This window comes from Heptranchias perlo, chromosome 2 (assembly GCF_035084215.1).
Source record: "Heptranchias perlo isolate sHepPer1 chromosome 2, sHepPer1.hap1, whole genome shotgun sequence".
Lineage (NCBI taxonomy): Eukaryota > Metazoa > Chordata > Chondrichthyes > Hexanchiformes > Hexanchidae > Heptranchias > Heptranchias perlo.
The window spans coordinates 116695651-116722299 of NC_090326.1; the positions used below are offsets into that span (position 1 = coordinate 116695651).

At 42.1% G+C, this 26649-nt stretch overlaps 1 protein-coding gene across 1 annotated transcript in view; it reads left to right on the forward strand.

The window, feature by feature from the left end:
- The window catches only part of ctnnal1 (catenin (cadherin-associated protein), alpha-like 1), a 306680-nt gene that overhangs the window by 231991 nt on the left and 48040 nt on the right, over positions 1-26649 (forward strand). The window contains exon 5 of the mRNA XM_068006252.1: positions 8566-8655. Coding sequence (XP_067862353.1) covers positions 8566-8655 — 90 coding nt within the window. The remainder of the gene's footprint in view (positions 1-8565; positions 8656-26649) is intronic.

Sequence of the window (26649 nt, forward strand, 5' to 3'; positions counted from 1 at the left end):
ACTTCCAGCACCTCCCTCTCTGTAATATGTACACTCCTCAAGACATCACTATTTATTTCCCCAAGTTCCCTAACATCCATGCCTTTCTCAACCGTAAATACCGATGTGAAATATTCATTCAGGATCTCACCCATCTCTTGTGGTTCCGCACATAGATGACCTTGTTGATCCTTAAGAGGCCCTACTCTCTCCCTAGTTACTCTTTTGCCCTTTATGTATTTGTAGAAGCTCTTTGGATTCTCCTTTGCCTTATCTGCCAAAGCAATCTCATGCCCCTTTTTGCCCTCCTGATTTCTCTCTTAACTCTACTCCGGCAATCTCTATACTCTTCAAGGGATCCACTTGATCCCAGCTGCCTATGCATGTCATATGCCTCCTTCTTCTTTTTGACTAGGGCCTCAATCTCTCAAGTCATCCAAGGTTCCCTACTTCTACCAGCCTTGCCCTTCACTTTATAAGGAATGTGCTTACCCTGAACCCTGGTTAACACACTTTTGAAAGCCTCCCACTTACCAGACGTCCCTTTGCCTGCCAACAGACTCTCCCAATCAACTTCTGAAAGTTCCTGTCTAATACCATCAAAATTGGCCTTTCCCCAATTTAGAATTTTAACTTTTGGGCCAGACCTATCATTCTCCATAGCTATCTTAAAACTAATGGAATTATGATCACTGGTCCTAAAGTGAACCCTCACTAACACTTCTGTCACCTGCCCTTCCTTATTTCCCAAGAGGAGGTCAAGTTTAGCCCCCTGTCTAGTCTGGCCATCCACATACTGAATGAGAAATTCCTCCTGAATACTCTCAACAAATTTCTCTCCATCCAAGCCCCTAATGCTATGGCTGTCCCAGTCAATGTTGGGAAAGTTAAAGTCCCCTACTATTACCACCCTATTTTTCTTGCAGCTGTCTGTAATCTCAAGTGCAATAGTGCAGTGAGGAGTCCCCTATCACTATAGCTCCTGAGTGTTATGAAATATCTCATGATATGTCTGCCACTGCATCTCGATTGACCTATCCCTTAACCTAATTCCCAGTTCACTTTAGCCAGCTCTGTCGTCATGCCCTCATAATTGCCCTTATTTAAGTTTAAAGCACTAATCTTAGACTTACTCTTCTCTCCCTCAAACTGAATGTGAAATTCAATCATATTGTGATCACTGCTTCCTCGAGGCTCCTTTACAATGAGATCATTAATTAATCCTGTCTCATTACACATTACCAGATCTAGAATAGCTTGCTCTCTGGTTGGCTCTAGAACATGCTGCTCCAAGAAACTGCCCAGGAAGCACTCTATGAACTCATCTTCCAGGCTACCTTTGCCAATCAGATTCTGCCAATCTATATGAATTGTAGAAGACTTGCTGTTAAGAAGCATTTTTTAAACTATTATCTAATACACTAGTAAACTAATGTATGTATATGTAGTCTGATAGTAATGAATAATAAGCATTGAGTTACAGGCATACAAGTGAAGCTTTTAGGCCACCAGAATTGTGTTGGTAAACACCAATCAGTTAGGAAACACCCCCTATTTAGCAATTGCTTTGAAGAATATATTCAAGATACTTTTTTTTCTTCATTTGGCGAGAACAGCTTGGATTGTGTTCAGGTGAGTTGACTATGGAACAGTTCGATCCATACATATTTGACACCACAAGTGCAATAGTGCAGTGAACATCTGGTGTCAGTGGTCCCAACGAGGAAGAAGGCATTGCTGGACTTGGTTCTAGGAAATGAGACGGGCCAAGTGGAGCAAGTGACGATGGGGGAGCATTTAGGGAGCAGCGATCATAGTATAGCTCTGGAAAAGGACTGTGACCACTCTAAAGTAAAATATTTAATTGGAGGAGGGCCAATTTCAGTGGGATGAAAACAGATCTGGCCCTGGTAAATTGGAATCAAAGATTGGCAGGCAAAACCATAATTGAACAGTGGGCGACCTTTAAAGAGGAGATGTTTCAAGTACAGGCAAGGTACATTCCAACGAGTGAAAAAGATAGGGCAACTAGAGCTGGAGCTCCCTGGATGACAAAGGAGATAAGACAGTAAGATGAAGCAGAAAAAAGCAGCGTATGACAGGTGTCAGGTTGATAATACAAGTGCCAACCAGAGAGAATATAGAAAGTTCAGAGGAGAAGTCAAAAAGGAAATAAGAGGGGCAAAGAGAGAGTATGAGAATAGACTAGCGGACAACATAAAAGGGAATCCAAAAGTCTTCTACAGACATGTTAACAGTAAACGGGTAGTAAGAAGAGGGGTGAGGCCAATTAGGGACCATAAAAGTGATCTACTCATGGCGGCAGTGGGCATGGCTGAGGAATTAAATGAGTACTTTGCATTGGTCTTTACCAAGGAAGAAGATGGTGCCAGAGTCTCGGTAAAGGAAAATATAATTAAGATACTGAATGGGCTAAAAATTGAGAAAGAAGAGGTAGTAGAAAGGCTAGCTGTACTTAAAATAGATAAGTCACTGGTCCAGATGGGATGCACCCTTGGATGCTGAGGAAAGTAAGGGGGGAAATTGCAGAGGTACTGGCCATAATCTTCCGAACATCCTTAGATATGAGGGTGGTGCCAGAGGACTGGAGAATTGCAAATGTTACACCCTTGTTCAAAAAAGGGTGTAAAAATAAACCCAGCAACTATAGGCCAGTCAATTTAACCTCAGTGGTGGGGAAACTTTTGGAAACGATAATCTGGGACAGAATTAACAATCACTTGGACGAGGGTGGATTGATTAGGGAAAGCCAGCACGGATTTGTTAAAGGCGAATCGTGTTTAACTAACTTGTTTGAGTTTTTTGATGAGGTAACAGAAATGGTAGATGAGGGCAATGCAGTTGATGTGGTGTATATGGATTTTCAGCGTTTAATAAAGTGCCACATGGTAGGCTTGCTATTAAGATTGCATCCCATGGAATAAAGGGGGCAATAGCAACATGGATACTGAATTGGCTAAATGACAGGAAACAGAGTAATGGTGAATGGTTGTTTTTCGGACTGGAGGGAGGTGTGCAGTGGTGTTCCCCAGGGGTCGGTGCTGGGACCACTGCATTTCTTGATATATATTAATGACTTGAACTTGGGTGTACAGGGCCCAATTTCAAAATTTGCAGATGACACAAAACTTGGAAGGTCAGTGAACAGTGAGGAGGATAGTGATAGACTTCAAGAGGATATAGACTCGCTGGTGGCATGGGCGGACATGTGGCAGACGCAGTTTAACGTGGAAAAATGCAAGGTGATGCATTTCGGTAGGAAAAATGGAAAGAGGCAATATAAACTAGAGGGCACAATTCTAAAAGGGGTAAAGAAACAGAGGGATCTGGGGGTATATGTGCACAAATCGTTGAAGGTGGCAGGGCAGGTTGGGAAAAGTGCTAAAAAAGCATACGGGCTCCTGGGCTTTATAAGGCTGGCAAGGCCAGCATTTATTCCCCATCCCTAATTGCCCTTAAGAAGGTGGTGGTGAGCTGCCTTCTTGAACCGCTGCAGTCCGTGTGGTGAAGGTTCTCCCACAGTGCTGTTAGGATTTTGACCCAGCGACGATGAAGGAACAGCGATATATTTCCAAGTGGGGATAGTTTGTGACTTGGAGGGGAACATGTAGGTATTTTTGTTCCCATGTGCCAGCTGCCCTTGTCCTTCTAGGTGGTAGAGGTCGCGGGTTTGGGAGGTGCTGTCGAAGAAGCCTTGGCGAGTTGCTGCAGTGCATCCTGTAGATGGTACACACTGAAGCCACGGTGCACCGGTGGTGGATGGGGTGCCAATCAAGCGGGCTGCTTTGTCCTGGATGGTGTCAAGCTTCTTGAGTGTTGTTGGAGCTGCACTCACCCAGGCAAGTGGAGGGTATTCCATCACACTCCTGACTTGTGCCTTGTAGATGGTGGAAAGGCTTTGGGGAGTCTGGAGGTGAGTCACTCACCGCAGAATACCTAGCCACTGACCTGCTCTTGTAGCCACAGTATTTATGTGGCTGGTCCAGTTAAGTTTCTGGTGAATGGTGACCCCCAGGATGTTGATGGTGGGGGATTCAGCGATGGTAATGCCGTTGAATGTCAAGGGGAGGTGGTATCTCTCTTGTTGGAGATGGCACTTGTCTGGCACGAATGTTACTTGCCACTTATGAGCCCAAGCCTGGATGTTGTCCAGGTCTTGCTGTATGTGGGCATGGACTGCTTCATTATCTGAGGGGTTGCGAATGGAACTGAACACTGTACAATCATCAGCAATCATCCCCATTTCTGACCTTATGATGGAGGGAAAGTCATTGATGGAGCAGCTGAAAATGGTTGTGCCTAGGACACTGCCCTGAGGAACTCCTGCAGCAATGTCCTGGGGCTGAGATGATTGGCCTCCAACTGCCACTACCATCTTATTTTGTGCTAGGTATGTATGTCTAGCCACTAGAGAGTTTTCCCCCTGATTCCCATTGACTTCAATTTTACTTGGACTCCTTGGTGCCACCTTCAGTCAAATGCTGCCTTGATGTCAAGGGCAGTCCCTCTCACCTCACCTCTGGAATTCTGCTCTTTTGTCCATGTTTGGACCAAGGCTGTAATGAGGTCTGAAGCCGAGTGGTCCTGGCATACATTACAAAAGCAAGGAAGTCATGATGAACCTTTATAAAATACTGGTTCGACCATAACTGGAGTATTGTGTCCAGTTCTGAGCACCGCACTTTAGGAAGGATGTGAAGGCCTTAGACAGTGTGCAGTGGAGATTTACTAGAATGATTCCAGGGATGAGGGACTTAAATTACGTGGATAGACTGGAGAAGCTGGCGTTGTTCTCCTTGGAACAGAGACGATTGCGAGGAGATTTGATAGAGGTATTCAAAATCATGAAGGGTCTAGACAGAGTAGATAGAGAGAAACTGTTCCCATTGGCAGTAGGGTCAAGAACCGGAGGGCATAGATTTAAGGTGATTGGCAAAAGAACCAAAGGTAACAGGAGGAAAAACTTCTTTTACACAGTGAGTAGTTGGGATCTGGAATGCACTGCCCAAGGGAGTGGTGGAGGCAGATTCAATCATCGCCTTCATAAGCGAACTGGATAAGTGCTTGAAATGAAAAAATTTCCAGGGCTCCGGGGATAGGGTGGGGGAGTGGGACTATCTGGATTGCTCGTGCATAGAGCCAGCACGGACTCAATGGGCCGAATGGCCTCCTTCCGTGTTGTAACCTTTCTACGATTCTATATGAAATAGCATATTATTTATGCAATATGATTTAAGAGCACTTAAAATATGAGGAAGTAACTTTCAGAAAATACAAAGGGTAAACTCCTAACTCAGCTAATGCATTCAAAATATAATTGGTCTGATTACTGATTCAGGGGGGAGTGGAGGGAGGTGGTTTGGGGAGGAAATTGGAAAAATGTGGCCACGTTAGATTGTGAAACAGACCTTGGATGACACGACAGGCTGGCATATTCTCATTCCTACATTCTTATTGTCTTAAAGTACTTAGTGTTTGTATTTATAATTCTCATTTAACAAACTATAAATACACATGTTGCGTGGCAACTGCTTAAACAATTATTGCAGAGAGAAAAACTATAAAATAGACAAAAGATTTAAAATAAAGCGTGTGTGAACCAAGGTTACTTGTGCAGTAATACAGAATCATGAATTATGTATTAGCACAAACATCCATTATTAAGTCAGGACAGCTGAAGTGATTGATGAATGTGCATTGGGATGCTACCAACGTATTGATACTGATTTATTTTGTGGAATTGTGAGATGATTGATTTGGCATCCTCAGAAAGTAACTGTCATTCATAACTGGCTGCATCTGTTCATGTGGGGGGAGAGGAAATTAAAGTCCTGTTTGTAGCTCTTCAGATTGATTAATTTACCCATTCAGTTCTGAATTGGTCGTGAAGTATGCTGCATGACTACATGTTTTCCAATAATATTTTATTAAATTACTCCCTGGGGTATTATTAAAAAACAGAAAATGAAGAACAAAGCCAAATTGCAATACATTTAACTGACATAACGTTCTGTAGTGAGTGGAAAGGTACATAGTTATGTAACATTTTTATGCTGCTGTGTTAGTTGGTTCAAGCAATTTATTGGCTGGCTTGTTGTGAACATTGATCAGGGAAATTGATATCTACGGTTTGGTTTAATTGTCCATAAAAACTGAATGTGCACTTGTGTTTTGCTACGATTCTTAAAGCCGATAGTCCTGCAAAGACCTCAGCTTTAATAGCATATTGAGGATTTAAGATGGGCCCTTTGGTAATGCTGAACTCAGTAGCCCAATCCCAAAGTAATTGTAGTTTTCTTTTTAATAAATTGGATTTTTATATTTTTTAAAAAAAATTTCCATTTTAAAATAAATTATTGGAGTGCAAGTCCCTCTGTTTTTTCTCCTTTCCCTGTACGCTCCTGGCTTTTTAATCATTCGTGAGCAACCTGTACTCAGGACTTAAGGGATAGAAAGGAATGTATGAGAGAATTAGGAGGATGACTTCCTTAGATCACCCCACCACACCACCCCCAAAGTGCCTGAGTTCTGCTCCTTACGTGCAAAAAGCAAGATGGCTGAGATTAAGAATTTTGAGTGTAAACCCATATACTATCATGATACCAGTACTGCATTGTGCTACTCCCATCTCTTTTTTTGTTTTCCTCTTATTGCATGCCGTATAAATTTACACACCAGGAAATAAAATGGAATTGTATTGCATTCTGGTTTGTTTTTAATTAATTTAATATATGCATTCAAGTAAATTGATCTGTAAATCCAATTTATTTCTTCTTTTCTGATTGATGTATGACTGTACTGTGCAAACACAAATTTAACAAGACGATTTGAACAAAAGTTACTCTGTGAAAAGTTGTATTTTTGAATCAAGACATAGTTGATTTGTTTTAGAAGTCAAATAGAGATTCAAATGTTTCTAAATATTGATTTTTATATTGTTAAATTGTCCAATTTTGACCCTTTTGAGCAGTTGATAGGTCAGGTGCCTGTTGGACATATATCTAAATCTGCTGTTGCATTTTAGCATTTGACAAGCTTTTCTTGATGAGAAGTACAACTATGACTGAATACAGTAATATAATGTAGAACTATAAATTGTTGCAATCTAGCCCATATAACCAATTTCTTCCAGATGACGTACAATTTTCCCTATCATGGACTACTCAATTTATTTAATCTCCTGAGGGAGGGTAATAGCTGTAGGTATAGCTACCAAGCTAAAGTTCCATGAAATTTCTCTCTGACTTTAATGTAATCTAGCAAACCTCAAGAATGTGAATCTAACATTACAGCCCATCATCAGCCTTAGTATTTGAATTCAACATATTTATCTATCTATCTCTTTTTTAAAAAAATGAGTGAATCACTTCTGCTTGCTGTGTGGGAATAAATAATCCTTTTAATCTCTTGTATTGTTTAAAGCTAGCTCATTTTGTACTTGTGTCTTCCTGTTCTGCAGTCACAGTCCAAGCTAAATAACCTTCCATCCACACCTTTCATTATTTTAAAGACCAGTCTATTTGAATTTGTTTTCTCCGATGAAAAACAGTTCAGGACTGAGCCTGAATAGCTTAGAGCGGTATGTTTTCTTTTTCATTTTTCTCCAAATCCTTCTAATGCATTAGTGCCTTTTTGAAGGTAGAGTATCCAAAATAACACACACTATTCTAAAAGTAATACTATTTTTGAATTTGGCTAGTAATCAAATGTATCCCTATGCTTGATTAACCATATTGAACAGTTTCACACTTTTTTATTGAAAGGACAATAATCAGACCCCAATCCTTTCCCACCTTAACTAGTGGGCACCCATTCATTGTGTATTTGTTTTGTATTTTCTATATGAATGTGTATTACCTTTCACTTAGCCACACCCAAATCAATCTGTATATTTTGTTCAGTTCCCTTTGAATGCAAGCAATAGGTAAGCTAGTATAATGGTTATGTTACTGGATTAGTAATCCAGAGGCCTGGACTAATAATGTATAGAACATGAGTTCAAATCCCATCATGGCAGTTTGAGAATTTGAATTCCGTTTAAAAAAAAACTGGAAATAAAAAGCTGGTTTTAAAAAAAACAATGTCCATGAAGTTGCCGGATTGCTGTAAAAACCCAATTGGTTCACTAATGCCCTTTAGGGAAGGAAACCTGCGGTCCTTACCCAATCTGGTCTATATGTGACTCCAGTCCTGCATCAACATGGTTGACTCTTAATTGTCCTGTGAAGTGGCCTAGCAAGCCACTCAGTTGTATCTAGGGATGGGAAATAAATTCTGGCCTTGCCAACGACACACACATCACAAAGGGAATAATTCCTATTTTTGGGAAATTTCACAAATCAAAGTACTGTCCGAAGTATCTCCACCACTTTAGCCATGATTTTGTTTTTGCAAGAAGATTATATTAAGAGGTTTTATTAAATGAGGAACACAGCACTGGACCCTTATATGGACCTCGATGTCTTGCAGCATATATAACGATATTGTCTCAGGGCAACTGACAGCATCCAGCCAATCAAGTTGATGCAATGGTGTATAAAAGTTGCTTCTGTTCTACTTTGATAGGATCTGAAGGATGAAAAAAAGAAGGCGAGGATGGCAGCTGCCAGGGCAATACTAGAGAAGTGCACTATGATGCTTCTCACTGCATCAAAGGTAACTATCCAATGGGCAATATCAGTCCCCCAAAACTTTTTATGCTTGTTTCTACTTATTTATATTTGATTTTTTTTTAATTGGTTACAGAACAATATTGATAGACTAATATTTGGTGCTGTCAAATGATGCTGTAGTCACTGTTGATCTGTGGTTATAAAATGGAAGAGACTAATGAGATGCAGTATCAATCATTTGGCAGGAAGCTTCCACTCTTGTGACTATAATTGTGACTCAGTTTATGGTGTAATTTCACTTGGCACCTTTTCTTCTTGCAAAACTGTATTGCACAGTTTGCCATCCAATTGACAATCATGCTGATCACCCACAAAAAAAACCTTGGATTTTAACCAAATTTTGTGAGTTCCTTTTTGTCTTCAGATCACTATTTGCGATCTTTTAACATTACCTTGCTGAAAATCTACTTGAATACAGTAAATAATAGAAACAGGATTGTTGGAAATGCACAACAGGTTGGTCAGTATCTGAAAGAAAAAGATAATACTAATTCAAGCACCTGCTTTTCTGTTATTGTTACTCAAGTATCAGCATTTACAAATAAAAGCTAACCTTGCTGTTCTATGAGAACAGTAATACTTTATCTCAACAGTCAATAACCTACATTTGTTCACCTAAGTAGATTATGGTGTGAACTTTCTTACTTTGTTTTTGTTCCATTGAGTAGTATGATACTTGAGCACGTTCGATCAGCAGGCGAGTCAACAAACAGCACATTATCATCTGAAAAGGAGCACCACAATACTTTCAGAAATGCCTGGAACAAACACTCCAAATCCATTCCCCACGATGCCATCCAACACATGGCTGTTGAACAAATTGAATAACATGGGTGGGTGATGATGGACAATTTTGCATCACTCCTCTATCAAGAACGATAGGTCTAGTGAATCTTCCGTTTACCCTTGCACAGATCTTGGAACTGGAGTACACATCCCGGAAAATATCCAAGATTTGACCATGTAGTCCCATAACTTCCAGTTTTTCATGAGCATGGCACGAGGCACTAGGTTGATAGCTTTTTAAAATTTAAAGTAAACTATGTAAGTGGGTTTCCCCAAACGTTACGATGTTTTGCAAGCTATTTTAAAGCCATCACTGGTCCTACACGTTCTGACCTGCTCTTTTCTGATTACTTATGAGACTCCAGATCCTCTAATATACATGCCTGAGTAATCACTTCAAGAATCATTGATGTCAGTGCGACTCCTCCATAGTTTTCAGGCTCAATAGGACCCCTCTCCTCATGAATAAAAACTAGTGAGCTCTGGAATACTGAGGGTGCATTTGCCACGAACAGAATCCTATCACCAGCCTCAGAAGGGCTGCTTCAAAGCAATGATTCCTTCCACTATTCTCCAAGATCACTGCAATTCTCCATCTCTTGCCTAGAGCAGCTTTTAGGAATTTGGCATGAATACTATCCACACCAACTGCCCTACATTAGCTGGGCGACGTAGTGCAGAGTCCATTTTCTCCCACCAAACTGGTTTATGAAGGCTTTCTAACTGTGCACTACACCAACAGTTTGTCTAATCTCCATGCAGATGGGCCCTTAGTGCATTCTGTTGATTCAGATTCAAACTCAGTATAATGCTGACCCCAGACTCTCACTGATTTCGTGCAGAGCACTGTACTTGTCAGTCATCAGCACCAATTGACTACAATTGATAACATACCCTTGCCAATGTAAATGATTTAGCATCATTTTTATGAATTGCTTGCCCTTGTGGCAAAAAGCAGAAGCTGATCCGACGTCATCCGACTGACCTGGTTTCATGACATGTTACATCATAATCTACCTTTACAGCAATTTTTGATCACTTTGAAGAGGCTTCTAGTACCTCTTTAAAGGCCCTTTGTTTTTGCTTAACATGCCTCCTTCCCATAACAGTTGCCCTTACAATGTGCTGTTGAGTGAGCAGCTAACATGCTCTGGCTTCAGTTTGTTTAGGATTTCAGCTGCACAGCAAGGAAAGAATCACCTGTTGTCAAGTCCGTCTGATCAGCAGCTAAACGATCGTGCATCCAGACTTTGTGGTCATCAATGTCCCCTTCTGGCTAAGCACCTTGGCTTGATAACTTGTAGCACAGAGCCCATCAGACTCTCCAACCTTTTGTTCTGGTACCCCTCACCACTCACATCCCCCTACCCACTTCCTGCTGCATCCATCCCTGGAAAAAACTCTTTCCCCAAAGCTCTTACAACTGCACTTTCAAATCCCCAACACTCTAACCTCTGGCCCTTTATTTGCCGCGATGCCTCTGCAGCTGTTGATTTGCTTATACAGTCCCTCATCTTTGTCTTTGATGCCCTTGTCCCCAGTAAAACCCTTACTCTGTCCCACCCTGGTTCTTCACCCTCATAAGGCCCTCATCTTCGCTTCCTCAAATCCAAGACGCGCAGAGTTGAATGTATCTGGCGCAGAACTGATTTAGCCATCCAGCGCCAGATCTGGCTGGACTACATCAAGAACTATCGGGCCTTGCTCTCCTCAGCCAAAACCGTTCAGTACTCCAGGATCATCCTGGAGAACAAAGATAACCTGCGGCTTCTTTTCTTCATTATCGACCATCTCCTTAACCCTCCCCCACTTAATTCACCCTCCATCCTTACCTCACAACAAAAAGTACAAAGAGCACATGGACCTCTTTGTCATTAAGGTTGAGACCATCTGTTGAGCTGCCTTTGCCATATCTCCCACTTCCTCCTACCCACAAGCTAAACTCCCCCCAAGGTTCCCCCCTGCCCTAGCATGAATCCATATCTTTCTCTAGCTCCTTTCCTAGATCCCCTCATGCCATCTCTGAACTCATTTTGAGACCCATCTACTGCTCCCTTGACCCTATTCTCACTAAACTACTGATCATCCAACTTACCTTCCCGGCCCTCACACCAGCTGATATTGTAAATGATTCCCTATCCTTGGGTAGTGCCCCTTCCCTTTCAAAGCATCGCCTCCTCCGCAAAAAGCAATGACCCCTATATCCTTAAAAACAACCGACCCATCTCCAACCTCCCTTTCGTCTCCAACGCCCTTGAACATGTCGTCACCTCTCCAATCCGTGCCATTCTTTATCCCAACTCGATGTCTGAATCTATCCAATCAATTTTACGCCCCTGTCACGACACTGAAAAAACTCTAATCAAAATGATTGTAACCATGGTGTGATATCACTCCGCATCCTTCTCGGCCTCTCTGCAGCCATTGACACCTCAACCACTTCATCCACCCTCCATCCACCCTTCTCCAAAGCCGCTCCTCCGTTGTCCAGCTTAATGCCACTATCCACTCTTACCTCTCCAATAGTAGCCAGAACATCTCCAGCAATGGCTTCTCTTCCCACCCTTGCACCCTTACCCCTGGAGACCCGCAAGAGTCTATTCTTCTTCTGTAGCTTCAGACTCAACTATCTGAGTTGGTCTTATTGGAAGTGATGTGGCTGACTTGGAGTGCGATACAGCTGATCTGTGATAAGTTGTTCCACATAAGTTCATACTTCCACTCGCGTATATTTGGCGTGTAAATCATGGTACTCTCAGTACTTGTGGTGACCCAGTTTGAGCAAGAGATTCAGCAGCTGTGGCATTGAAAATGAGAAAATTAAATTGGGAAGAAGTACTGGAGGGTAAAAGCCAAATGAAAATGGAATGAAGTTAGACAGTTATCTAAGAAGATGGAAATTAAATACATGTAATATAGATATAGGTAAAGATGATTAATTTCAAAACCTAGACCTTAATGGTTAAAGAAGGAAGTTAAAAATAGAACAACTGAAAACAAGTTTTTTTTTTAAATTAAGAGTACATGGATAGAAAATTAAATTAAAAATTGCTTTAAAAATTTAACCAGAATGGAAAGTGAGAATTGGAAAAATAGGTGATATTGGGTGTTGTACTTCTGTTTTATTTTATCATTTTTACCCAGAAAGGAATTGGAAAGAGAATTATTTTTAAATGCTGGGTTTTTAAAAACAGTGTGTCTTCTCATGAGTTTTTTTTTAAAAAGAGGCACCTTGACAAAAGGTAGTTAATATGCTAATCAAAAGTACTATCATTCCAGCAACTAAACAATAAGCGATTAATTAGTTTGTCTGGTATATTCGGAAAGATTCCTTTCCCCATTGTTTTGGGAAACTTTGATCTCTGTTGGTCTGTGAGAGGGACGGGCGTTTTGATGCCAAATGAGGGGCTTTTAAGAATAGGGCACAGACATAAAGGCAGGTAGGTGGGCTTTTGTAATCAGGACACTGCACAGTCAGTCAGGCAGGCAGCAAAAGGTTGTGTAAGTCAGGGAACTACAGGAAGAGTAGTCCTGCCTTGGACTCATAGGACAGGATGGCGAGGAATAGTTCTGTTTAAATTAAGTAAGATGGCCTATCGAAGCGGGATTAGCATCCTGTGCTCTTTATTATGCAACTTACAGGTTCCTTCTTTAACCCTAGAGTTTCATTTTAACAACAAATCTCTTTTGGGGTACTTACACATTTTGGCTTTTGAAAAGAATTGGCAAACATCCAACTCTGTTACATTTTTTAAAAAATGATAATATATTTGATAGGCACGACATACCTGCCTTTCATAACTGACATCTGCTTGGAGTTATTGCTTTAACCTTGTTAAATGCACTTAACTTCCTGTTGCTTCCTGTATAATAGACTCCAGTACTCGTTCTTGTTTTTGACATCCAGCTTTAATTCGCAAAATCATTCTTCTAACCCATTTTAGAAATTGAAATATCATCAACACTTTGCCTTTCTTCTGGTACTGCTCCTGTATTTAATGACCTACAACAAACTAACTTAATTTCCATTTGTATTCTCAAGTGCACACGTGAACATACAAAAAAGGTGAAAAAAGACCAACAGGTCCATTGATGCTCACCTAACCTCTTACACCACCTTCCCCAAACATTAGTAAGGCTAATTCCTGGAGAGGCCAAAAAAGGAGGGGAAAAACTATAGCAGGAAAACTCTTGGAAATTCCTCTCCAATTCTTTGAGTCATTCAAACAAGCTCCAAGAAACTCTAGGGATAACGGAGAAGCCTGTAAGTGGGATAATAAATTGTTAAATATGAAGCCATTGGCAATGATCAGTTGCAGTAGCTCCAAATTGATGGTTGTTACCAGCTGAGTACTTGACAAATTGTTCCTGGGACCTCTGCTGTTCACAATAGTTATAACTGATCTTGGAAGTCCGGTAGAACTCTTTCACCCAAAGTGTAGCAGAGTTGTAGAAAAAGGCCATTCAAGCAGCAAATATTAATCAAGAGTCAGGATTCTGGAGAGACAAAGGATTGAAGGACTTCCTGGGAAGGTGGGCAGATAGGTTTGATATAATAAGAAGTGACAGCCTTGTTGGGCCGAATTATCTTTTCCTGTTCTTAAAAGCTCTTGCCTCCTTAATGAAAGTGTTACAGATAGAGCTTTGTGTGAAAGCAGAATATTGAATGGAAAGCATTGATATTCAGAGATCTGGAGACTCTCTTTTGACATTTAAAATTGAGAAATATAAAGTAAAATATACCAATAGAAAAAAATAGCAAATAGGATTACATAATCCAGGGTACCTAAGATGAGTGTAATAGTTTACAAAAGAGTGAAATGTTGTTTCAGTATATGGCAGCAGTTACAAAGGCAAATAAATAGTTGGGTGTGTAAGAGTATGAATTCCAGGATAATATCAACACTTAAACATTACTGACACCACATGTTTAATAACATACCTGCAAAATAAATTGATACTGGAAAGGAAACTAAAATGATTCCATGTTTTAAATCATTGAGCTATGAAGGAAGGCGAAGTTGTTGTTGGATAAAGGATTAGGGATGGGATATGACCAAGATCTGAAGTAATGAAAAGTAATTATTTAGGTGGATATGGAAAGTTATTTGTGCAAAACTGGGATAGGATAACCAGAGGATATAAATGTAAACCAAAGAAGCTATGAGTTAAACATATGTTGAGGAATAACATCTTTCTGCTTGCAGGAGCTAAATTATGAACAGATTTTCATCCACTGTAACAAACAGTGCCTTGGTTAAAGCATTTAAAGAATGAGATAAATTTGTAATTCAGTAGAGAGTAAAGAAATTAGTTCTTGGGACAGGAATTGTTGACAAATGGTAAGACCAGGCTCTGAATGATGAAGCGAATGGGGTGGGTTTAATAATCTTTATTCTCATTATTATGCTATCATAGAATGATACAGCTCAGAAGGAGGCCATTTGGCCCATCGTGCCTGTGCTGGCTGTTTAAACGAGCTATCAAATTAGTCCCACTCCCCTGCTCTTTTCTCATAGTCCTGCAAATTTTTCCCCTTCAAGTACTTATCCAATTTCCTTTTAAAAGTTATTATTGAATCTGCTTCCATCACCCTTTCAAGCAGTGCATTCGAGATCATAATCGAGATTAATTGAGATATATAAAGTTATGACAAGACTAGATAGAGTGGATAGAGAGGACCTATTTCTCTTAGCAGAGGGGTCAGTCATCAGGGGGCATAGATTTAAAGTAATTGGTAGAAGGATTAGAGGGGAGCAGAGGAGAAATTTTTTCACCCAGAGGATGGAGTCTGGAACTTACTGCCTGAAAGGGTGGTAGAGGCAGAAACCCACAACTCATTTAAAAAGTACTTGGATGTGCACCTGAAGTGTCGTAACCCACAGGGCTATGGACCAAGTGCTGGAAAGTGGGATTAAGCTGGATAGCTCTTTTTCAGCCGGCACGGATACGGTGGGCCAAATGGCCTCCTTCTGTACCATAACATTCTATGATTCTATAACAACTGGCTGCATAAGAATTGTTCTCCTCCTGACGCCTCTGATTCTTTTGCCAATCACCTTAAATCTGTGTCCTCTGGTTACCGACCCTTCTGCCACTGGTAACAGTTTCTCCTTATTCACTCTATCAAAACCGTTCATGATTTGAACACCTCTATCAAATCTCCCCTTAACCTTCTCTACTCTAACGAGAACAATCCCAATTTCTCTAATTTCTCCACATAACTGAAGTCCCATATCCCTGGTACCATTCTAGTAAATCTCCTCTGCACCCTCTCCAAGGCCTTGACATCCTTCGTAAAGTGTAGTGCCCAGAATTGGCCACAATTATCCAGCTGGGGCCTGACCAGTATTTTAGAAAGGTTTTGCATAACTTCCTTGATTTTGTAGTCTATGCCTCTATTTGTAAAGCCCAGGATCCCATATGCTTTTTTAACAGCCTTCTCAACTTGTCCTACCACCTTCAAAGATTTGTGTACGTACACCCGCAGGTCTCTCTGTTCCTGCGTCCCCCACCCCCTTTTGAAATTGTACCATTTGTTTTATATTGCCTCTCTTCATTCTTCCTACCAAAATGCATCATTTCACACTTTTCTGTGTTAAATTTCATCTGCCATGCGTCTGCCCATTTCACCAGTCTGTCAATGTCCTCCTTAAGTCTTACTATCCTTCTCACTGTTCACTATATTTCTGAGTTTCGTGTCAACTGCAAACTTTGAAATTATGCCCTGTATACCCAAGTCCAGGTCATTAATATATGTCAAAAAAAGTAGTGCCATGGGGGAAAACACCATATACTTCCCTCCAGTCTGAAAAACAACCGTTCACCACTACTCTCTGCTTTCTGCCCCTTAGCCAATTTCATATCCACACAGCCACTGCCCCTTTAATCCCATTGGGTTCAATTTTGCTAACAAGTTTATTATGTGGTACTTTATCAAACGCCTTTTGAAAGTCCATATACACAACATCAACCCGCTCTGATACTTCATCAAAGAACTCAATCAAGTTAGTCATACATGATTTGCCTTCAACAAATCCATGCTGGCTTTCATTTATCAACCCATACTTTTCCAAGTGCCAGTTAATTTTGTCCCGGATTATTGTCTCTAAACGTTTTCCCCACCACTGATATTAGGCTGACTGGCCTGTAATTGTCGGGTTTATCCCTCTCCCCTTTTTTGAACAGGGGTGTAACATTTGGAATCCTCCAGTCCTGTCATGTAAGAATCTGTGGCAATTTTGCTAAAATGCTAGTTACTGATGATGATGAACTGTCAATGATGTTTTATATCATCATAGAGAGTCAATCACTGGAAGGTTTTCTACTTGACAGAGATCGCAGTGCTGTACTACTGAAAAGCCTCTTTTACCATGCAATGAGGAACTTAACCTTGATCTCTCGCATACCATTGAAGTGGTACTTAGAGGACCAGGAGAATCCAAATATCACTTCAATCACTTATAGACCTCGACTTTTAGGACCTGTCTGTAGGTTCAACCATAACCCTCTCAGGGACTCTGCATTATCTAGTCTACAGCTGTTGACCAAGCTCATGAGCAGGAGAGGCTGAATGCTTAGAAATTATTGTGGGAGTTGATGGATTCCATTGTTGCATCCAAAAAAACTATCACTTGAGCTGAATGTGATAGCACATGAAGAATATGCTCTCAGGTGCCAAGGGGAGGATCTCATATCTGATTTCCCAATGGTTCTTCCATATATTCAGAACTTGATGGGTGATTTAAAACCAAGCTCAGGAGCCTATAAAGCAGTCATTTCTGTTTTTCACTCTCTCATCAAAGGTGACTGAGTTAGTAGAGCAATATTCTCCAGTGATAATAAGCACCCTGGGCTCGATTTTAGGAGCGTGTTTCCGGCGGGTTCCCAGCGGGGTGGCCCCGAAAATCCCGATCTCCGGTCACGTGACCGGATCGCGACGAAATCCCGGCCACTTCCGGGTACCGCGCTGACGTGCGGGGCTGCGCGCGCAAGCCCCGCTGGTGGGAATCCCGCAGGCAATTAAAGCCAGCGGGGTTCCACTTGAGAGTACTTACCTTGCTCGTTGTGGTCAGTTAATGAGCTGAAGCAGCTGTCAAAAGAGGAAGTGTGGGATTTTAGGTTCAAGGCAGTGAGTTTCCCACACTGGGGGAAACAGTCTCCCTCCAACCAGGCGTGTTGCAGCCAGCAGCCTGTGGCAGGTGCCAAGGTGCGCTCCACGGGGGAGAGCCCTCACCCACACAGGAGGCCACCGCGTCACATAGGGCAACCCCTGCCCTCCACCACCCCCCGCCAAGCCAGAGGACAGACCGACACGAAACCGCAGCCCCAGTCCGAGGAACCACACACCTACCCTGCACAACCCCTCAGACCAACACCTGCCAGATGGGTGGTGTGTGGAGACCCTCGGAGGACGAAGAGCATGACCAGCACCAGCAGCCTCGCAGTCCACGCCGTCCGCCGCAGGGACGTGGATCCCCCCAACACGGTGTTGTTGCACGCCCACCTGCACAGCAGGAGGGAGGGCTACCGGAGAGAGAGACGCGTCGCAGAGGGCACTACCCTCGCCACAGGGTCCACAGACCGAGGCGCAGCTCCCCGGACCTCTCCGAGCAGCAGTGCACAGGGAGGCGCAGATTCACTCGACATGTAGTCGTGGAGATCTGCAGCCTCTTTCATGCCGCGCTGCTCCTGGCTGGCCCCAGCACCAACTGCTTACCTGTCGCTGTCAAAGTCACCACTGCCCTCCACAACTTCTCCTCCGCATCCTTCCAGGGTGCAGCCGGCTACACCGCCGATGTCTCTCAGTCGTCTGCGCGGACGAGCCCTGCAAATACACCTGCACCTACTCTGCAGTAACACGATGGGTGGCATCAGTGGTGGGTCCTCATAGTGATACCCAGGAGCGGGCATTATTGGACACAACGGACAGGATTCGCGGAGACATGGCAGTGGTGGTGTCAATATAATGTGTGCTGTTTGTTGCTCTGAAATTCAATATGGGTAACACCCATGACAAACCCTCAGACACCCTTGTGCACCCCCTTCATGCTGACGACACGTTTGCCTTACGCTGCCTACTGCACATATGTGATGCATGCCCTGTGGCTGCAGCACAGGTGGTGGCAGGTTGAGTGAGGCTGGCCGTGAGGGAGATGCACGAGAGGGTGAGTATGGGATGGAGCAATGAGATTGTATGAGGAGTGGGTCGCGTGTTAGTGGCAGGGTGAGTACTGGCGAGGTGAGTAGGTGGAGGTAAGATGAGGATGGGGTGTGAGTGGGTATGAAGGGTGATGTGACAGAATAGTGTTGGCGGTGCCGAAGGAGATGTGGGGTGGGGGCAGTGTTGTGGCAGACGGAGTGTAGGGGAAAGACTTCGTGTTCTCACTGCGGCTGACCTACTGCGGTCATTGCAGCGCCTCCTGCACTGTATGCAGGTGGGCGATATGTTGGTGGCGCAGGTGACCCCCTCTGCCACCTCGAGCCAGGCCTTCTTGGTGGCAGAGGCAGGCCGCTTCCTCCCGCCCGCCGGGGGGAAGATCTGTGTCCTCCCCCTCCTCCTCACCCCATCTGATGATACCTGGGGTGAGGCATCATTAAACTGGGAGCAGCCTTCCCCCTGGGCTGCTCCATGCTGCAATTTGTCCCATTGGTTGCAGCATCTGTCAGTGGAGGACTGCCCCTTTAACTAGAGAGCCTCCAGCTGACAGATCGTACTGCGCATGCGCAGCCCGACTGACGCGCAGGCCAGCGCCGTGGACCCCGGAGAAGCAGGTAATTGATTCCTATTAGTGGGTTGCCTGCTACGATCGCGTGGGCAACCCACTAATTTCGCCGAGCGTGTTGACCACGCTCCCGGAGGACCACCCGCTGGGAACCCGCAGGCCTGCTAAATTCGGGCCCCCTGTTTTTCCTGCCCAGGAGTTGAAAATAATCTTGTGTAAATCAGTATTCCTTTGTTCTAAGTTTATAATCTCCCGTGACAGTAAGCTTCTAACATAGAAGAAAGGTATTCTAATGGCTCTGGGCTTTGCTAAGAAGATGTAAACTCCCAGCTTTGTGACCATCTGTATCTGATCTGGCAATTAAGCCCTATTGTAAATTGTAAAAGTGATATCTGAGTACTATCTTCGTGTCCTGCCCAATACAAATCTGTGGTGGAGCAGAGATTTCACTGGAACACTCTGCTACTTTGTGGAGAATCAAAGAATAATCAAAATTTCTCACAGAAGAAGCCCATCATCCCAATGTCAGTGTTAGTCTCATGTGGCAGTTTAAATATATTTCAAGTTTTTATCTAAATTGCCTCTTAAATTTTGTGTTGATTTAGCTTCAACACAATTTAATAATACATTTGATATCCCAATAATTGCTTGTTAAAAATAATTCTAATTTCCTCTTTATGTTTCTCGTTCCAATTCCATATTTATGTCCCCTTTCCAATTCACCACACCAATTCAAATAAGCTTTCAGTATTTATCCTGTCAAATCCATTCATAATAACTTCTATTAGATCCCACTTAATCTTTTCTATTCCAGTCAATCCAACCCTAGTTTTCCAAGGCTTTGATCATAACTTTATTCTGTCATCCTAGTGAATCTATATTGTGCCCTTTCCATAGCTCCAATATCCTTTCTAAAATGGGGTGGGCCAAAATTGCACACAGTACTCCATATGTCGTTTAACCTGTGCCTTGTACAAGAAAACTGAGTATTTGAGGACATTGGTCAAATTATTGCATCAATACAGTTAAAACTTTAAGTACATCTAAGTGGTTAGTGTTAGGAGGAATGACATTGGGAAAATTCCTTGATTACATTTCCTTTACTTTTTTTTGTTCCTATCACCTGTTATTGTAGCAGGCAAACAACCTATAGAAATACTTCCATCAGTGCTAGTTAATTACAAGCTACCAGTGGATGAAAAAGAATGCCTCTGGTTAACTTCATTTTCTGTCTTCCTAGAAAGACAATTTTCTTCCATTTGTCCTCCATTAGACTGAAATCAGGAACTCACATTTTGTGGGTTCATAAATGTGCTCACCATGTTGTTTTATGCGTAAAATAACTGCACAATATGCTGAACTGGCGTCCGCCAAGACCCCTCAGTAAGGCTATTCAGCAAGAGTCCAAGCAGTTTGTCAGACTAGAAGATATGACATTGGGGCCTGTCATTCCATGGAGGGGTATGATGCGGGTTTATGCCTACGATTATCAATGTGCTGAGCTTCCCATTTCAGCTGTGCTGGCATGTTAAGGCATAGAGGGAGGACTGTACACAAAGTCACGAGCAAGGAAAGGTCATCTCTTATTTCCTTATTAAAGTCATCCCTGGGTGACTTCCATGCACCTCTTTTTTTACCCCTGTCGGCAATGGGTGCCTAGGCAGACATCAATGACCAGGGCGGTTGTCACAGTTAATGTATGATGACATAGGTACTGAAAGATTAACAATTGTTGCATTCACTGTAGGCTTGTCCAGCAATAGTCAGCAGTTAATTGCTAAGAAATATAGTGTAAGAAGCTTGCATATTATCTCTTTAAAATATTAAAAGTCTGATATAAATGGAATATGTCATTGTCAGCAGTAAGGTAGAATAAGCTGAACTTAGGTCATGAATGAATTAGCCTCATTAATCACATCTCGCTACTAGTCATGACATCTCTGTTTAGAGAAGGTTGTTTTTGTGGATTTGACGTAAAGTGTTTTAAAAAGTTGCAAATGATATTCTGGTTTGTTTACAAGACATGCCTTCAGTTTGCATCCTGGGCTAACCTTTCTCTTTATATATTTGTAAAAGAAATATTTTTTTATTGTAAATGACCTAGGAGGAACTTTGAACTTCATTGGGATGTAAAACAGGCAATATCGGATCAGTCACCTGTCATACACTCCACCCGATTTTCCTTTCTAGTAAGGTCATAGAAAGGAAAATCTGGCAAGTGTAGAATGGATGGCCAAATCATATTGCCCGTTTTATGCCCCTGCCAAAGTTGAAAGTTCCGGCTCTAGTCTTTTATGTCCGTCGGATCTTTCAGCATCTGCTACTGAAAGGGTGGGCATGTGGTCCACTCTCAGACCACTGCCAATGTACCCCCTCCCAGAATTTGACTCCAAGAGATACTTGGCATTGCTGAGATTTGATTCAACCCATTGATTTTTCCCTTTCTTCTACAGAAATATACTCCAAATCTGCATGCAGTACATGAAATGACTAGAGTTGGAAGTCAAACTTATGTTTGGTGCTGAATAACCATACTCTTTTGTTCAATTGTTAAGTAATTCTCGAAATAACTGTTCAGGCAACATCAATAACAACTTGTATTTATATAGCATCTTTAATGTAGAAAAACACCCCAAGGCACTTTACAGAGACATAGTCAGACAAAGATGGATGCCGAGCCAAAGGAGGAGATTATAGGAGGGGCGACCATCAAGCCAAAAGCTTGATCAAAAAGTTGTGATTTAAGGAGGGTCTTAAAAGAGGGGAGAGAGGCGGAGAGGTTTAGGGAGGGAATCCCAGAGCGTAGCGCCTAGATGTCTGGAAATACGGCCGCTTGTCTCATTCATTTTTAACATCAGTAACTGGAATAAGTTAATGTGCCTGATGTTGTTTGTGTATATTTGTAACTGTTGACTGCATCAGTCAGCATGTTCATGATGTATGTGTGAGGCTTAAAACTGACACTATGTAGATATAGAGTGCTGCCTGTAGAATTGATTTGAGAGTTGAAAGCCATAAGTTGAATGATTTTAGGTCACCAGCACCAGCAGCTGATGCATCAAATTCACATACTGGAAAGTTCTTGTCATTATATGTTCTATTATTATTAGTGATCACCAACCCCCATTCAATGTCCTTTCCTAGTTTTCCCTCCTCACAGGGAAGGTGGTTACTTCATGGGTCCTGACAACCCTCCAGTACTTTGCCCACACTTCTTCTGTCCGACCCCATCCTGTCCTCAGCTTTACATCCACAAGCATGCACCTTCCAGCAGGGGTCACTGGATAGCGATCAGGATTTGCTGATCTTCTCTTTCCACGCCCCCCCCCCCCCCCCCACCGTCCAATTTCCCCCAAGCTAGGACTTTTGACGTTAATTATAGTCCCCATACCACATAATTGTGATCTTGAAAGTGGACACTTTTTTTTCCCCAGGTGAAATAAAAACAGCAGAAAATGAATTTGAATTGCTGCTGCTAGCATTATTGCATGTTAGAGTTTGGATTATTTTCCTTTCCTGCCTTCACAATGCACATCATGCCCCTATGGAATATCTGTACTTGCGGCATGCATTTACTTGACTGATCAAACATTTCTAACATATGAAAATAATGGCTATGCTATTGAATTTGATATCTGAGATTCTGCATCTTTTACAGTAAAGATCTTTTGTCTCTCAGCCCTTTGAGCATAGTTATGAAGAAAATAAATGCATAGTTTGAAGAAAATATTCGATAAGAGTGTGCTTTCTCTAAGATTGAATTGGACTGAAGGAGATAGAGACTACAATAACATAATATCTTGTCTAAAACTTTAATTTAAAAGATCAAAGCATGTAGTACACTGCATTTCATATTTTCAGACAAGTTCATAGCAATAGCTGGTGAAAGTGCCTTATATAACGTGAAAGGTTGGTATCTATTTATATCCAATTCAGGTTGAATTTAATTGGCTTTAAGTATACATTGACTACGTTATTATCTAAAATTTCTTTTCAGATTGTCTGCTCTTGAGAGACAGGCAAAACTGGAATCCCCAGATAAGAAATATAGTTGCAACTGAAATATTTGTCCAATTTCTCATGTATTTATTTGGTTCTGTTCAGTTAGTCTGATCACTTACATTTAACTAGTCCACAAAAAGCTTCTTGTTAGTATCTCCTAGTATCTTGATGCATCAAAATATGTAAAACAACACCTGTGACTATACCACTGTTGCCATACACCATAACCTGGGATAATACATTACGTTATCAATAGCTTCCTCACTCGTGAAGACATTTTATAAACTATTCGTTTAAACACAAAAATTTCAAATGGTTCACACAGAAGGACTAGTGTAAGTATGCGTAAACATTAAAGATTATACAAAGTATAAGTAGTCAGAAGGTACAGTTTGGTTGGGGCAGCCTTTATCTTTGACACATCTGTTCTAACTTTCAGGACAGCTTAATGCCTGAGTTTAGAGAAAGAGAGATGATTGTGTCTCTGAACCCTGATTTTACATATAACATTATAATTGGTCTCATTGTCCCTGGGTTAGAGAGAGGGAAAAAAACAACAGCTTTCTGCTCCTAATAATTGTCCAGGGGCTCTGAAGGAAAGTACCTTCCAATAGTCAAATAGTCTGCTAGATTTTCAAACAAAGAGTGACATTTGGACAAGACACTGGAGGGTTGCTGGCAACTGCATTAGACACTACCTTCAAGAGGAGAAGGTGAAAATACTGGTATGAAGAAAGGCCAGACACTGCTTTTGTTCCTCGAAGATCGAATTTCATCTGTCCTGGAACTGCTCATTGCTTCCTATGTCTCAAATAGCACTGTGTTTCTCAAAACCTGAGTCTAGTCATAATACCGCTACTATTTGTTTGTGATCTTGACAGTGGATGAGTATCTTTTCCAGCTGAAATGAAAATAGCAACAAATGGATTAGAATTTATGCTGTTGACATTGCATGTCACATGACATGGGAATCCTTTCAAAACAAAGCACGCCATCCCAACTTAATTAGAAAACACAAAAATAGTTCACATTGAACAAAGCTTTATAGGATTTAATCACATCTTGCAACAATGCTTTGTAAGATCTTGCATTCTAACAATTTCCATTTGTTTCCTAACTAGTTTTGTTTGTGCTGAAAGATACTGTTTCTCTCATAGCTGAATTCTACCATGCGCATGCCATCTGTACCTATTTCCATTAGCTATCAGCTGTAATCGTGGGATTCATATGTCATTCCCTATAGGGTGAACACTTTGGCCCCGAAATTCCACAGGGTTTCTATTGGTAGCTTCAGTGGGAGACCGGCGGAACCCTTAACTCCATTTACTCGCCTTGGTTCCATATTCTCCAATTCGAATGTAACAAAAATCAATCAATCTCAGTTTTGAAATTTTCAATTGGCCTAGCCTCAACAGCTTTTTGTAGAGGGTGGGGGAGAAAAAGTTCCAGATTTCCATTATCTTTTGTGAGAAGAAGTGCTTCTTGACATCATCACTGAACGCCTAGCTCTAATTTTAAGGTTATTCCCCCACCAGAGGAAATAGTTTCTCTCTATCCTCTCAAATCCTTTAATCATATTAAACGCCTCAATTAGATCACCCCTTAATCTTCTATACTCAAGGGAATACAAGCCTAGTCTATGCAACCTATCCTCATAATTTAACCCTTTTAGCCTCGGTATCATTCTGGTGCATCTGCGCTATACCCCCTCCCAAGGCCAATATATCCTTCCTGTGGTGTGGTGTCCAGAACTGATAGCAGTACTCCAGATGTGTTCTAACCAGAGCTTTATACAACTGTAGCATAACTTCCACCCCTTTGTATTCCAGCCCCCTTAAGACAAAGATTAACATTCCATTAGTTGTTTAAATTATTTTTTGTGCTTGTCCACTAGCTTCATGTGATTTTTGTTCATGGACCCCTAAATCTCTCTGTTCATTCACAATTCCTAACTTCTGATCGTTTAGAAAATACCCTGATCTATCTTTCTTAGGTCCAAAGTGGATTACCTCACATTTCCCCACACTGAACTTCATCTGCCACAGTTTTGCCCAATCACTTAATCTATCAATGTCCCTTTGCAACTTTCTGCTCCCATCAACACTACTTACTGTGTCTTCAGCATACTTGGATATACCTTCGTCTATACCTTCGTCTATTCCTTCATCTACCCGGTGAGTCCATGGCGGCTGCTCCGCTAAGAAAGCTCAACCTCCACGACGGTCCACGTGGGCCCCATCACCAAGGGGTCTGGGCTCTGACAATGATGGCAGTTTTTTTTTAAATACTCCTGGATCAGTTCTCTTTCTCAGGGCCAATTGGAGCAGTGGCTCTCGTCCCTCCCAAATGGGTGAGTGGCTGTCCCAATTTCTAGGCAAATGGTTTGGGGGGCACCAAAAAAGTATCCGAGTAGCACTTGCGCCAGCCAGCTCCATGCGAAAAAGGTGCCCTCCCACTGACCCAAGATCACTTTTGACCTGCAGAGAATTTTACCCAATGTTTAAACTTGCTTATTTCAGTCTTCAGGTTTTGCTGTACTATAAGGATCATTTTTTTTCTCCCTATTCCCATTTATTTTTTATAAATATTAAACAGAAAGGGACAATTTCTCTCAAAGAACAATGAGCTATGCATTTATTTGGAACAGTTCATTGTCATTTTAGTTGATTAATTTTGAACACCAGAAGAACAGAGAACAGTTTAAGAAGCTTAAGAAAAATGTGTGAAGTCTAAAGCATGATGGGGCTGATATTGGATAACCCCCAAAACTGGGCAGCAAGTAACATTCGTACTGCTGATTTACTTGATAGCTGCGAGCAGCCATGCCTAGCTGCACTGCCGAGAGGCTGCTCACCAGCAGCGGGCCCTAATATCGCGAGTGGCTAGCATCACTTGAAGGCTGCCTGCACCTCTTATTTCAAAATATAAGATACAGGTCCGCAGGGAGTCTGAACGGAGATCAGACATCGCACACGTAAAACACGGATGCAGGTCCTGTCCCTATGTTTACAAACAGTTGAGTTATGTTAAAACATTGAATAAAGGTTGCGCACTACTAAATCCCATATCCTCCAATCTGCACGTCAGACCTCACCAATTTGCCAATCTGAGTTTGTACCAAGCCTGCGAGAGAGCGTACGCCAAGGTTCTCTGATGATGCGGCTTTGGTACAAGAGGTGGACAGAAGGAGGGGCATCCTATATCCGCAGGGGAGCAAGAGGCCCTCCAGACATATGCTCAAGAGGCAGTAGGGGACGAAGTCAATGCCAGGCACATAGCACCACGAACATGGATGCAGTGCAGGAAGAGGTTCAATGCTTTGACACAAGTGGTCAAGGTGAGTGAGGTCAAAGTGACATCTCCTACCAACTGCACCACGAGCTGCATCCACGCACTACACCCTTCATCACCCACATACCAAAAAGCTCTTTCAATCAATACTCAACTCTTCCAATAGATGCTTC